At 54.6% G+C, this 15,250-nt stretch overlaps 1 protein-coding gene across 2 annotated transcripts; it reads left to right on the forward strand.

Moving 5' to 3' along the window:
* Positions 1-620: 620 nt before the first annotated feature.
* Positions 621-15,250, forward strand: LOC115173056 (ribose-5-phosphate isomerase). Of its 2 annotated transcripts, XM_029731045.1 has the most exons (10): positions 621-1,014; positions 2,986-3,046; positions 3,172-3,227; positions 3,323-3,382; positions 3,550-3,614; positions 4,682-4,750; positions 11,467-11,608; positions 13,929-14,028; positions 14,685-14,811; positions 15,062-15,250. In XM_029731045.1, exons 1-9 carry the CDS (start codon positions 817-819, stop codon positions 14,780-14,782), a joined length of 849 nt encoding a protein of 282 aa, XP_029586905.1. In that variant the 5' UTR covers positions 621-816; the 3' UTR covers positions 14,783-14,811; positions 15,062-15,250. The 2 variants fall into 2 exon arrangements, with proteins under 2 accessions (XP_029586905.1, XP_029586904.1); XM_029731044.1 differs by lacking the exon at positions 15,062-15,250 and having other exon boundaries at positions 625-1,014; positions 14,685-14,876.

Here is a 15,250-nt window from a genome sequence, read left to right on the forward strand (position 1 = left end):
CAAAACGTCACGCCAGTGTAAGCCTACACAAAACATAGCCCTTATTTGAAGTAGTTCTAATATCCCATATGGGAAAAACGATTGGAACCTTAACCGCTAGGTTTTATGGGTATTATGACACCTCCACTGTGGGGCTCTATATGTGACTTGTTGGGCAACGCCACCAAATTCACATAGAAATGTAAGCTATAGATCTATCATTCTACTCAAAAGCAAGTCTAAGAAGCGGTGGATCTGTTATATGTGTGCTATATCTATGCTTCTTGCGTTTTTTTGTTTGAGCAACTTTCCTTTCTGTTTTGTACACCAACTTCAAACAGCTGAAACAACAATATTTTGAGTTCTAGAAAATATATTTCACAGCGGTTTAGATGGTATAATGATTCTCTACACTATACTTGCTTATTTTGTCACATAAACTAAAATTAGACAAACTATTAGAGTTTTAGCACCCAGGAAATGGTGAAGCTATTTCTGCATAGTGGCAACTTTAACCTATAGCAACAAAACATCTAAATCAAGGGGCATTTATCACCGATTGAAATGACTGGAAAACGTACAGACTGTCCCTTTAATTGATGAACAGTTTTAAACCGTTCAGGGATGTTGGGACGTTGAACGCAGCACTAATGGAGGAAGCTACCTGAATACAGATATACATGTCAACAGTTCAGTGGGTTTAGCGCGTTGGTCGAGCGGCAGAAGGACGACGGACTCACCAACAACAACAACAACATACTAGGTTTATTTTGCAGCACATGGTGAATTTGTCGGTCCTTGGAGGAGGTTGTGTCTTGTCGTTGGGCAGGCAGGGCTATGCTACTCCAGAGGTGGATCTGTCCCACCCTCCTCTCAGCAGCATCTGGCCACAGGTCTGCAGTATTGAAGAAAGACACTCCGTTCAGACACAAGCTGAAGCACACGCGTCTCTTTAGGAGTCCCAGCAACACAGACGACATGGCAGAAGAAGCGAAGAAGCTAGCAGGCTATGCTGCGGTGGATAATCATGTTCAGGTAAGACAACTGATATTGTGTTGACAAATGAACATAGCTAACGACGGGGGACATGTTAATGTTTGTTTAGCAGATAGCTAAGTTAGCTATCGTGCTATTTTAAATGTGGAGGCCATGCTGATGCTAAACAGCTAGTTGTCTGGCTAGTACATCAACATGTAATGTGCTACTAAAACGGTAGGAAGTAGCTAGGCAGTAGCCAGAACAAGTCCAGCTAGTTAGTTGGCTAGTTGGTTAGTTGGCTAGTTGGTTAGTTAGCTAGTTGGTTAGTTAGTTGGCTAGTTAGTTAGTTGGCTAGCTAGTTAGTTGGCTAGCTAGTTAGTTGGCTAGCTAGTTAGTTGGCTAGCTAGTTAGTTGGCTAGCTAGTTAGCGCAGCCAGGTAGACGGAAGGCTACACAGGTACATGGTTACTGTTGCTATGTTGACCCCATGTTCAACTTTAACTCTCTTCTTAACAAACTTTAGACAACTATGTTAATAACCTTTTAGTTGTGGAGATCTTACTGTACGTGTGTAGTAAGCCTTGTGGGTGATTTTATAGCTACGGTCGCTAATTCTAGAATTAATTGAAAAAGATGGAAATATCTATAAGAATCTTTGGTTAAAACTTGTCTGAGAACAGAAAGTGAACATGACCAAAACAAAGTTGCACAACTAATTTACTATCTAGTGAATGAGCTACCGAGTGGCGCAGCGGTCTAATGTACTGCATCTCAGTGATAGGGGCGTCACAACAGACCCTGGTTCGATCCCGGGCTGTATCACAACAGGCCGTGATCGGTGCACAATTTAAATATCAAAACGAACTCTGAACCAACTGTATTCATTTGGGGACAGGTCGAAAAGCATTAAACATTTCTGGAAATTTAGATCGCTACCTTACTGTTGCTAGCTAATTTGTCCTGGGATATAAACGTTTGGTTGTTATTTTGCCTGAAATGCACAAGGTCCTCTACTCAGACAATTAATCCACAGATTAAAGGGTAACCAGAGTTTGTTTCTAGTCATCTCTCCTCCTCCAGGCTTCTTCTTTATATGGCGGTTGGTAACCAACTTCAAGGTGCATTGCCACTACCGACTGTAATGTGGACCTCAGCTCATGTTTCAATCACCCACGTGGGTATACGTTTCTAAAAACCAATGAGGAGATGGGAGAGGCGGGACTTGCTAGTTAGGTGGCTAGTTAGGTGGCTAGTTAGCTAGGTAGTTAGATGAGGAGATGGGAGAGGTGGGACTTGCAGCGCGTCAAGCGTTACAAATAGAACCCAGTTCTATTTTAGCACCTGCCTACGCAGATGCTCGTTGATGCAATGAATGAATAACGCGTATGTGTACAATTATTCTGCAACGCTCGCGTACACATGCACGTTATTCAATCATTGCACCCACAGTGCTCAGGAGCATCTGTAACTCGCCGACCGCTGGTGAGCGTGCGTCCGCATGTTGATTTTGTGACACTGGACGCGCTGCAAGTCCCGCCTCTCCCATCTCCTCATTGGTTTTTAGAAACGTATACCCACGTGGGTGATTGAAACATGAGCTGAGGTCCACATTACAGTCGGTAGTGGCAATGCACCTTAAAGTGAATGAGGTCGACCGATTAATCGGAATGGCCGATTTTAATTAGGGCCGATTTCTAGTTTTCATAACAGTCGGAAATCGATATTTTGGACACCGATTTGGCAGATTTTTACACTGATTGGGGCGGTTTTTGTGAGACACCGCAGGTTTTCCAGTCTTCTCGCTGTGTCAGTGTGGATAAAGGTAACGTTTGGAGTACAGTTCCATATCCCATCCCTGTATTGAGGTACGTTTACCAACCCATATCTCTCTCCGGCTCCACGGTGTCTTCATGTAACTGTGATTTGCGTTCTGACCCCAGTGCAGCTCAGTGTAACGGTGGGTCGGTATCTTCTGGCTATATGATCATGTGACTTGGCTGTTTTTAACACGTCTTTCTTTCCATCACAGAACAACCAGGTGGTTGGAGTGGGCAGTGGATCCACCATTGTGTACGCTGTAGACAGACTAGGTGAGGAGACATATTACTAGCCTAACGGTTGATTGTAGAACAAGAGAATGTAGTACTTTATTAATCCACAAAGGGCTGATTGATTGAGCCTCTCTGATGTGTAACTGTGCTCTATCGTGTTCCAGCGGAGAGAGTTCGTCAGGAGAAGCTCAACATAGTTTGTGTCCCCACTTCCTTCCAGGTGAGTGTGAGGTACAATGGCTGTGTGTCATGTATTCTACAGAGAGCCGACTCTAATCTGGCAGATGGCCCTCAACATTTGATGTTGTCCTCCAGGCTCGTCAGTTGATTCTGCAGCATGGTCTAACCCTGTCTGATCTGGATAGACACCCAGAGGTACTGTTGGTTAGCAACCCTTTATAAAGCGATATGTTACATGTCCTCAAGTTGGATACATTCTTTAGGAAACGTGTGGAGTTAGTATGTGTTAAATCAGAAGTTTGTCCTGTAGAATGTGTTTATTGTCAGCAGTATTGTGTTCTTCCTCTCTGACCCCCTACCAGCTGGACGTGGCCATCGATGGGGCAGACGAGGTGGATGCTGCTCTCACACTCATCAAAGGAGGAGGGTAAGACGCCGTATTTTCACTGGATTGCAGTTCTAGGCTGGTCTGTTACTGTCCCCGGCTACAGGCCTGTTACTGTCCCCGGCTACAGGCCTGTTCTAGGCTGGCCTGTTACTATCCCTGACAACAGGCCTGTTACTATCCCTGGCTACAGGCCTGTTCTAGGCTGGCCTGTTACTGTCCCTGGCCTACAGGCCTGTTACTGTCCCTGGCCTACAGGCCTGTTACTGTCCCTGGCCTACAGGCCTGTTACTGTCCCTGGCCTACAGGCCTGTTACTGTCCCTGGCCTACAGGCCTGTTACTGTCCCTGGCCTACAGGCCTGTTACTGTCCCTGGCCTACAGGCCTGTTACTGTCCCCGGCTACAGGCCTGTTCTAGGCTGGCCTGTTACTGTCCCTGGCCTACAGGCCTGTTACTGTCCCGTGCTACAGGCCTGTTACTGTCCCTGGCCTACAGGCCTGTTACTGTCCCTGTGCTACAGGCCTGTTACTGTCCCTGTGCTACAGGCCTGTTACTGTCCCTGTGCTACAGGCCTGTTACTGTCCCTGTGCTACAGGGCTGTTACTGTCCCTGTGCTACAGGGCTGTTACTGTCCCTGTGCTACAGGGCTGTTACTGTCCCTGTGCTACAGGGCTGTTACTGTCCCTGTGCTACAGGGCTGTTACTGTCCCTGTGCTACAGGGCTGTTACTGTCCCTGTGCTACAGGGCTGTTACTGTCCCTGTGCTACAGGGCTGTTACTGTCCCTGTGCTACAGGGCTGTTACTGTCCCTGTGCTATAGGCCTGTTACTGTCCCTGTGCTACAGGCCTGTTACTGTCCCTGTGCTACAGGCCTGTTACTGTCCCTGTGCTATAGGTCTGTTACTGTCCCTGTGCTACAGGTCTGTTACTGTCCCTGTGCTACAGGTCTGTTTCTGTCCCTGTGCTACAGGCCTGTTACTGTCCCTGTGCTACAGGCCTGTTACTGTCCCTGACTACAGTCATGCCAGGCTCCATACATCACCATCTCACCAGTTATCTTTGTTTCTCTGTCTTCGTCTCCCTCACTCACTTTCACTCACTCTCCTAGAGGCTGTCTGACTCAGGAGAAGATCGTAGCCAGCTGTGCCAAACACTTCATCGTCATCGCTGACTTCAGGTGGGTGTGTTCTCCTGTAATTGCATAGTGCCTAGACATGGTAAGGTCTTTGATTGGCTAAAGTATACTGCTCAAAAAAACAAAGGGAACACTTAAACAACACATCCTAGATCTGAATGAAAGAAATAATCTTATTAAATACTTTTTTCTTTACATAGTTGAATGTGCTGACAACAAAATCACACAAAAATAATCAATGGAAATCCAATTTATCAACTCACGGAGGTCAGGATTTGGAGTCACACTCAAAATTAAAGTGGAAAACCACACTACAGGCTGATCCAACTTTGATGTAATGTCCTTAAAACAAGTCAAAATGAGGCTCAGTAGTGTGTGTGGCCTCCACGTGCCTGTATGACCTCCCTACAACGCCTGGGCATGCTCCTGATGAGGTGGCGGATGGTCTCCTGAGGGATCTCCTCCCAGACCTGGACTAAGGCATCCGCCAACTCCTGGACAGTCTGTGGTGCAACGTGGCGTTGGTGGATGGAGCGAGACATGATGTCCCAGATGTGCTCAATTGGATTCAGGTCTGGGGAACGGGCGGGCCAGTCCATAGCATCAATGCCTTCCTCTTGCAGGAACTGCTGACACACTCCAGCCACATGAGGTCTAGCATTGTCTTGCATTAGGAGGAACCCAGGGCCAACCGCACCAGCATATGGTCTCATAAGGGGTCTGAGGATCTCATCTCGGTACCTAATGGCAGTCAGGCTACCTTTGGCGAGCACATGGAGGGCTGTGCGGCCCCCCCAAAGAAATGCCACCCCACACCATGACTGACCCACCGCCAAACCGGTCATGCTGGAGGATGTTGCAGGCAGCAGAATGTTCTCCACGGCGTCTCCAGACTCTGTCACGTCTGTCACGTGCTCAGTGTGAACCTGCTTTCATCTGTGAAGAGCACAGGGCACCAGTGGCGAATTTGCCAATCTTGGTGTTCTCTGGCAAATGCCAAACGTCCTGCACAGTGTTGGGCTGTAAGCACAACCCCCACCTGTGGACGTCGGGCCCTCATTCCACCCTCATGGAGTCTGTTTCTGACCGTTTGAGCAGACACATGCACATTTGTGGCCTGCTGGAGGTAATTTTGCAAGGCTCTGGCAGTGCTCCTCCTGCTCCTCCTTGCACAAAGGCGGAGGCAGCGGTCCTGTTGCTGGGTTGTTGCCCTCCTACGGCCTCCTCCACGTCTCCTGATGTACTGGCCTGTCTCCTGGTAGCGCCTCCATGCTCTGGACACTACGCTGACAGACACAGCAAACCTTCTTGCCACAGCTCGCATTGATGTGCCATCCTGGATGAGCTGCACTACCTGAGCCACTTGTGTGGGTTGTAGACTCCGTCTCATGCTACCACTAGAGTGAAAGCACCGCCAGCATTCAAAAGTGACCAAAACATCAGCTAGGAAGCATAAGAACTGAGAAGTGGTCTGTGGTCTCCACCTGCAGAACCACTCCTTTATTGGGGATGTCTTGCTAATTGCCTATAATTTCCACCTGTTGTCTATTCCATTTGCACAACAGCATGTGAAATTTATTGTCAATCAGTGTTGCTTCCTAAGTGGACAGTTTGATTTCACAGAAGTGTGATTGACTTGGAGTTACATTGTGTTGTTTAAAAGTGTTCCCTTTATTTTTTTGAGCAGTGTATAATAGAGGTTAAAAATACAAAGGAAACCCCGGAGGATTCCACCGCAGGCCTGGGAACCCTCTGACCCCCGGAGGATTCCACCGCAGGCCTGGGAACCCTCTGACCCCCGGAGGATTCCACCGCAGGCCTGGGAACCCTCTGACCCCCGGAGGATTCCACCGCAGGCCTGGGAACCCTCTGACCCCCGGAGGATTCCACCGCAGGCCTGGGAACCCTCCGGGCCTGGGAACCCTCCGGGCCTGGGAACCCTCCGGGCCTGGGAACCCTCCAAACCTGGGAACCCTCCAAACCTGGGAACCCTCCGGGCCAGGTCCATCATCCCCGTCGGTGGCCCGCTTGCAAACAGGATGCATGTTTTGGAATATTTTTTATTCTGTACAGGCTTCTTTCTTTTCACTTTGTGATTTAGGTTTGTATTGTGGAGTAACTACAATGTTGTTGATCCATCCTCAGTTTTCTCCTATCACAGCCATAACTCAGTAACTGTTTTAAAGTCACCATTGGCCTCATGGTGAAATCCCTGAGCAGTTTCCTTCCTCTTCGACAATTGAGTGGATCAGCCTACAGGTGATCTGTCAGGCCGAGACAGCTGGTTGTTGAGTGGATCAGCCCACAGGTGATCTGGCAGGCCGAGACAGCTGGTTGTTGAGTGGATCAGCCCACAGGTGATCTGGCAGGCCGAGACAGCTGGTTGTTGAGTGGATCAGCCCACAGGTGATCTGGCAGGCCGAGACAGCTGGTTGTTGAGTGGATCAGCCCACAGGTGATCTGGCAGGCCGAGACAGCTGGTGGTTGAGTGGATCAGCCCACAGGTGATCTGGCAGGCCGAGACAGCTGGTGGTTGAGTGGATCAGCTCACCGAAGACCGACAGGTCCAGGAAAGATGTTCCAAGTTCTGATATCTACAGTGACGTCAGATTATTCACACCCCTTGACTTATTACAGCCTGAATTCAAAATATATATTTTCTCACCCATCTACACACACTACCCCATAGTGACAGTGAAAACGTTTTGCAAACTTCTTAAATTAAATATCTAATTTACATAATTATCCACACCCCTGAGTCAATACTTTTGTAGAAGCACCTTTAGCAGCGATTACAGCTGTGAGTTGTCTTGGAAAGACTTCATTAGTGTGCTTGTGTCAGACTGACTAGCTGCCTCACGGACGGACGGACTGGCTAGCTGCCTCACGGACGGACGGACTGGCTAGCTGCCACACACACAGACGGACGGACTGGCTAGCTGCCTCACGGACGGACTGGCTAGCTGCCACACACACGGACGGACTGGCTAGCTGCCTCACGGACGGACTGGCTAGCTGCCTCACGGACGGACTGGCTAGCTGCCTCACGGACGGACTGGCTAGCTGCCTCACATACGGACTGGCTAGCTGCCACACGGACGGACGGACGGACGGACGGACTGGCTAGCTGCCTCACGGACGGACAGACGGACTGACTAGCTGCCTCACGGACGGACTGGCTAGCTGCCTCACGGACGGACAGACGGACTGGCTAGCTGCCTCACGGACGGACGGACGGACTGACTAGCTGCCACACGGACGGACAGACGGACTGGCTAGCTGCCACACGGACGGACGGACTGGCTAGCTGCCACACGGACGGACGGACTGGCTAGCTGCCTCACGGACGGACGGACTGGCTAGCTGCCACACGGACGGACGGACTGGCTAGCTGCCACACGGACGGACGGATGGACTGGCTAGCTGCCTCACATGCGGACTGGCTAGCTGCCTCACGGACGGACGGACTGGCTAGCTGCCACACGGACGGACGGACTGGCTAGCTGCCTCACGGACGGACGGACGGGCCGGTTGCCGGACGGACGGGCCGGTTGCCGGTCGGACGGACGGACGGGCCGGTTGCCGGTCGGACGGACGGACGGGCCGGTTTGCCGGTCGGGACGGAACGGACGGGCCGGTTGCCGGTCGACGGAACGGACGGGCCGGTTGCCGGTCGGACGGACGGACGGGCCGGTCGGCCGGTCGGACGGACGGGCCGGTCGGAGGAGGGCCGGTCGGCGGCTCGGACGGACGGGCCGGTCGGCCGGTCGGCAGGTACGGACGGGCCGGTACGGGACCAATCGGTCGGACGGACGGACGGGCCGGTCGGCCGGTCGGACGGACGGACGGGCCGGTCGGCCGGTCGGACGGACGGACGGGCCGGTCGGACGGACGGACGGGCCGGTCGGCCGGTCGGACGGCCGGTCGGACGGACGGCCGGTCGGACGGCCGGTCGGACGGACGGACGGGCCGTTCGGCCGGTCGGACGGACGGGCCGGGCCGGTCGGCCGGTCGGACGGACGGACGGGCCGGTCGGCCGGTCGGACGGACGGGCCGGGCCGGTCGGCCGGTCGGACGGACGGACGGGCCGGTCGGCCGGTCGGACGGACGGACGGGCCGGTCGGCCGGACGGACCGGCCGGTCGGCCGGACGGACGGGCCGGTCGGCCGGTCGGACGGACGGACGGGCCGGTCGGACGGACGGACGGGCCGGACGGAGGGACGGGCCGGTCGGCCGGTCGGACGGACGGGCCGGTTGACGGACGGTCGGACGGACGGACGGGCCGGTTGACGGACGGTCGGACGGACGGTCGGACGGACGGACGGACGGGCCGGTTGACGGACGGTCGGACGGACGGTCGGACGGACGGGCCGGTCGGACGGACGGACGGGCCGGTCGGACGGGCCGGTCGGCCGGTCGGACGGACGGACGGACGGACGGGCCGGTCGGCCGGTCGGACGGACGGACGGACGGGGCCGGTCGGCCGGTCGGACGGACGGACGGGCCGGACGGAGGGACGGGCCGGTCGGCCGGTCGGACGGACGGACGGGCCGGTTGACGGACGGTCGGACGGACGGACGGGCCGGTTGACGGACGGTCGGACGGACGGACGGACGGGCCGGTTGACGGACGGTCGGACGGGCCGGTTGCCGGACGGACGGGCGGGCCGGTTGTCGGGCGGGCCGGTTGCCGGACGGACGGACGGTAGGGCCTGTTGCCGGACGTTCGGACGGACGGACGGGCCTGTTGCCGGACGGACGGACAGACGGGCCTGTTGCCGGACGGACGGACGGACGTGCCGGTTGCCGGACGGACGGACGGACAGACGGGCCGGTTGCCGGTCGGACGGGCCGGTTGCCGGACGGTCGGACGGACGGGCCGGTTGCCGGACGGGCCGGTTGCCGGACGGTCGGACGGACGGGCCGGTTGCCGGTCGGACGGGCCGGTTGCCGGACGGTCGGACGGACGGGCCGGTTGCCGGATGGGCCGGTTGCCGGACGGTCGGACGGACGGGCCGGTTGCCGGACGGTCGGACGGACGGGCCGGTTGCCGGACGGACGGACGGACGGGCCGGTTGCCGGACGGTCGGACGGACGGGCCGGTTGCCGGACGGTCGGACGGACGGGCCGGTTGCCGGACGGTCGGACGGACGGGCCGGTTGCCGGACGGTCGGACGGACGGGCCGGTTGCCGGACGGTCGGACGGACGGGCCGGTTGCCGGACGGTCGGACGGACGGGCCGGTTGCCGGACGGTCGGACGGACGGGCCGGTTGCCGGACGGACGGGCGGACGGGCCGGTTGCCGGACGGACGGGCTGGTGGACGGACGGGCGGACGGGCTGGTGGACGGACGGGCGGACGGGCTGGTGGACGGACGGACGGACGGGCTGGTGGACGGACGGACGGACGGGCTGGTTGCCGGACGGACGGGCTGGTTGCCGGACGGACGGACGGACGGGCTGGTTGCCGGACGGACGGACGGACGGGCTGGTTGCCGGACGGACGGACGGACGGGCTGGTTGACGGACGGACGGGTTGGTTGACGGACGGACGGACGGACGGACGGACTGGTTGACGGACGGACGGATGGGCTGGTTGCCGGACGGACGGACGGACGGGCTGGTTGCCGGACGGACGGGCTGGTTGCCGGACGGACGGACGGGCTGGTTTACGGGCTGGTTGACGGACGGGCTGGTTGACGGACGGACGGACGGGCTGGTTGACTGACGGACGGACGGACGGACGGAAGGACGGGCTGGTTGACGGACGGACTGGCTGGTTGACGGACGGACGGGCTGGTTGACGGACGGACGGACGGACGGACGGGCTGGTTGACGGACGGACGGGCTGGTTGACGGACGGACGGACGGGCTGGTTGACGGACGGACGGACGGGCTGGTTGCCGGACGGACGGACGGACGGGCGGGCTGGTTGCCGGACGGACGGACGGGCTGGCTGACGGACGGACTGGCTGGCTGCCGGACGGACTGGCTTGCTGGCTGGCTGGCTGCCGGACGGACTGGCTGGCTGGCTGGCTGCCGGACGGGCTGGCTGGCTGCCGGACGGGCTGGCTGGCTGCCGGACGGACAGACGGACTGGCTGGCTGCCGGACGGACTGGCTGGCTGCCGGACGGACTGGCTGGCTGCCGGATGGACGGGCTGGCTGGCTGCCGGATGGACGGGCTGGCTGGCTGCCGGACGGACGGGCTGGCTGGCTGCCGGACGGACGGACGGACGGGCTGGCTGGCTGCCGGACGGACGGGCTGGCTGGCTGCCGGACGGACGGACGGACTGGCTGGCTGCCGGACGGACGGACTTCATTAGTGTGTGGGAGCATGCCGTCTGTTTAGTCAGACAAGGCCCACTTTATTCTGACATATTTTACAATGTAACAATAATGTGGTTGTCATTACATAATGCCATTTTGTCGGCCTATAAAAAAAATATAAAAAATAATCATTATTCTTAATGTGGTAATGGATACATTTTGGAGGGAGCTTTTCTATAGATTCTTACAAGAAATAATAAAATCTAGGTCCTTAAATTACAATGACGTGCTTGAAAAAGCCCTTGGATTTGACTTGACACTCTCTGTATGAACCCAGTGGAGGCTACTTGCTCAGCCCACGAAGTAAAGAGAATCACCTGCTGTTCAAATGATGCATCATCCACTTTCCTGTCAGATCTCGACCTCTGTGTTCCGCAGGGAAATGAACCTGAATGTTGATCCCTGAATACCTGGGTGTCTCTCCCCCTCAGGAAGGACTCCTCGGCCCTGGGCCAGCAGTGGAAGAAGGGAGTTCCTATTGAGGTGATCCCTATGGCCTACGTCCCCGTCTCCAGGACTATAGCCAAGCGCTTCGGAGGGGAGGCAGTACTCCGTATGGCCGTCAGTAAAGCTGTGAGTCTCCATATACAACGATTCCTGTTGTAAAGCTGCGAGTCGCCATATACAACGATTCCTGTTGTAAAGCTGTGAGTCTCCATATACAACGCTTCCTGTTGTAAAGCTGTGAGTCTCCATATACAACGCTTCCTGTTGTAAAGCTGTGAGTCTCCATATACAACGCTTCCTGTTGTAAAGTTGTGAGTCTCCATATACAACGCTTCCTGTTGTAAAGCTGTGAGTCGCCATATACAACGCTTCCTGTTGTAAAGCTGCGAGTCGCCATATACAACGCTTCCTGTTGTAAAGCTGCGAGTCGCCATATACAACGCTTCCTGTTGTAAAGCAGCGAGTCGCCATATACAACGCTTCCTGTTGTAAAGCTGTGAGTCGCCATATACAACGCTTCCTGTTGTAAAGCTGCGAGTCGCCATATACAACGCTACCTGTTGTAAAGCTGCGAGTCACCATATACAACGCTTCCTGTTGTAAAGCTGTGAGTCACCATATACAACGCTTCCTGTTGTAAAGCTGTGAGTCAATGGGAGAACTAACACGGTACATTGCCTTCAGAAAGTATTGAGACCCCTTGACTTTTTCCACATTTTGTTACTTTACAGCCTTATTCTAAAATGGATTGAACATTTTTTTTTCTCATCAATTTACACACAATACTCCATAATGACAAAACGAAAACAGGTTTTTAGAATTGTTTGCAAATGTATGAAAAATCAAAAACATTCCTTATTTACATAAGTATTCAGACCCTTTGCTATGAGACTCGAAATTGAGCTCAGGTGCCTCCTGTTCCCATTGATCATCCTTGGGATGTTTCTACAACTTGATTGGAGTCCACCTGTGGTAAATTCAACTGATTGGACATGATTTGGAAAGGCACACACCTGTCTACATAAGGTCCCACAGTTTACAGTCCATGTCAGAACAAAAACCAATCCATGATGTCGAAGGAATTGTCCGTAGAGCTCCGAGACAGGATTATGTTGAGACACAGATCTGGGGAAGGGTACCAAACCATTTCTGCAGCATTTAAGGTCCCCAAGAACACAGTGCCCTCCATCATTCTTAAATGGAAGAAGTTTGGAACCACCAAGACTCTTACTAGAACTGGCCGCCCAGCCAAACTGAGCAATCGGGGAGAAGGGCCTTGGTCAGGGAGGTGACCAAGAACCCGATGGTCACTCTGACAGAGCTCTAGACTTCCTCTGTGGAGATGGGAGAAGCTTCCAGAAAGACAACCATAGAGTGGTCAGATGGAAGCAACTCCTCAGTAAAAGGCACATGACAGCCCGCTTGGAGTTTGCCAAGAGGCACCTAAAGGACTTACAGACCATGAGAAACAAGATTCTCTGGTCTGATGAAAGCAAGATTGAACTCTTTGTCCTGAAACCTGGCACCATCCCTACGGTGAAGCATGGTGGTGGCAGCATCATGCTGTGGGGATGTTTTTCAGGGACTGGGAGACTAGTCGGGATCGATGGATAGATAAATGGAGCAAAGTACAGCGAAATCCTTGATGAAAACCTGCTCCTGAGCGGTCAGGACCTCAGACTGGGGTAAAGGTTCACCTTCCAACAGGACAACGACCCTAAGCACACAGCCAAAACAAAGCAGGAGTGGCTTCGGGACAAGGGCCGATGTCCTTGAGTGGCCCAGCCAGAGCTGCTACTTGAACCTGATCGAACATCTCTGGAGAGACCTGAAAATAGCTGTGCAGCGACGCTCCCCATCCAACCTGACAGAGCTTGAGAGGATCTGCAGAGAAGAATGGGAGAAACTCCCCAAATACAGGTGGGCCAAGCTTGTAGCGTCATACCCAAGAAGACTCGAGGCTGTAATCGCTGCCAAAGGTGCTTCAACAAAGTACTGAGTAAACGGTCTGAATACTTATGTAAATGTGATATTTCAGCTTTTTATTTGTAATAAATGTACAAACATCTAAACCTGTTTTTGCTCTGTCATTATGGGGTATTGTGTGTAGATTGATGGGGAAAAAACAATTGAATCATTTTTAGAATAAGGCTGTAATATAACAATGTGGAAAAAGTCACGGGGTCTGAATACTTTCCCACTGCATTGTGGTTCATTCAGGTCTTTGTGTATTATAGTGAATATAAAAGTTTAAATTAACAGTTGTATAAATCACAAAAAGAGCTGATTTATTATTGGAGCGGAAAGTCATTCACAGGATTTCAGTGTAGAGCACATAAAGCACGACATTTACTACAGGAAGAGTTTTCATTGGTCCTTTTCTGAAAGGAAAGCATTCTCATTGGTCATTTCTATGTGAGTGAGATCCAGTATTTTGATTGTTCAGGGTCCGGTGGTAACAGACAACAGTAACTTCATTCTGGACTGGAAGTTTGAACACATTCACAACTGGAAGGAGGTCAATATCGCTATCAAGATGATACCAGGTACACACACACACACACACACACACACACACACACACACACACTGGAATTGCTGCTGGTGTTCCCCATCCTACAGTGGCTTGTTCTGGGACATGAATGTTAGTCTGTTTCTCTCCTCCCTGCCTCGTCTCGCCTCTCTCTCTCCCTCCCCCCTACCTCGCCTCTCTCCCTCCCCCCTACCTCGCCTCTCTCCCTCCCCCCTACCTCGCCTCTCTCCCTCCCCCCTACCTCCCTCCCTCTCTCCCTCACCCCTACCTCGGTTCTCTCCCTCCCCCTACCTCGCCTCTCTCCCTCCCCCTACCTCGCCTCTCTCCCTCCCCCTACCTCGCCTCTCTCCCTCCCCCTACCTCGCCTCTCTCCCTCCCCCCTACCTCCCTCCCTCTCTCTCTCCCCCCTACCTCGCCTCTCTCCCTCCCCCCTACCTCGCCTCTCTCCCTCCCCCCTACCTCGCCTCTCTCCCTCCCCCCTTGCCTCGCCCCTATCTCGCCTTGCCTCTCTACCCCCTACCTCATCTCTCTCCCTCCCCCCTACCTCGCTTCTCTCCCTCCCCCCCACCTCGCCTTGCCTCTCTACCTCCTACCTCCCTCTCTCTCTCCCCCCTGCCTCGCCTCTCTCCCTACCCCCCGCCTCACCTTGCCTCTCTACCTCCCCTCTAGGTGTGGTAGAGACGGGTCTGTTTGTGGGGATGGCAGAGAGGGTCTACTTTGGGATGGAGGATGGTAATGTTGGTGTCAGAGACCCTCCAGTCAATTGACCTGAGCCCTGCTCCAGCACCCCCCTCCACATGGAACCAACCAGCACCCCCCCTCCACCCGGAACCAATCAGCACCCCCCCCTCCACCTGGAACCAACCAGCACCCCCCCTCCACCTGGAACCAACCAGCACCCCCCCCCCTCCACCTGGAACCAACCAGCATCCCCCCCCTCCACCTGGAACCAACCAGCACCCCCCTCCACCTGGAACCAACCACCACCAACCAGCACCCCCCCTCCACCTGGAACCAACCAGCACCAACCAGCACCCCCCCTCCACCTGGAACCAACCAGCACCAACCAGCACCCCCCCTCCACCTGGAACCAACCAGCATCAACCACAAGTGCCCTATTTAATTATGGATGAATCCCCAAATGGCCCCCTATTCTCTATATAGTGCACTACTTTAGACCAGATCCCTATGGGTCCTGGTCAGAGAGCCCTACTAGAGCCCTATGGGTCCTGGTC

The sequence above is a fragment of the Salmo trutta genome, chromosome 33 (genome assembly GCF_901001165.1).
Source record: "Salmo trutta chromosome 33, fSalTru1.1, whole genome shotgun sequence".
NCBI lineage: Eukaryota > Metazoa > Chordata > Actinopteri > Salmoniformes > Salmonidae > Salmo > Salmo trutta.

Excerpts from the sequence above, each read along its gene's own strand:
- LOC115173056 (XM_029731045.1), top strand. The coding sequence starts at position 817 with ATGCTACTCCAGAGGTGGATCTGTCCCACCCTCCTCTCAGCAGCATCT. Across the intron at positions 3,047-3,171 it reads GTACGCTGTAGACAGACTAG|CGGAGAGAGTTCGTCAGGAG; the intron begins GTGAGGAGACAT and ends ATCGTGTTCCAG. Across the intron at positions 3,615-4,681 it reads ACACTCATCAAAGGAGGAGG|AGGCTGTCTGACTCAGGAGA; the intron begins GTAAGACGCCGT and ends TCACTCTCCTAG.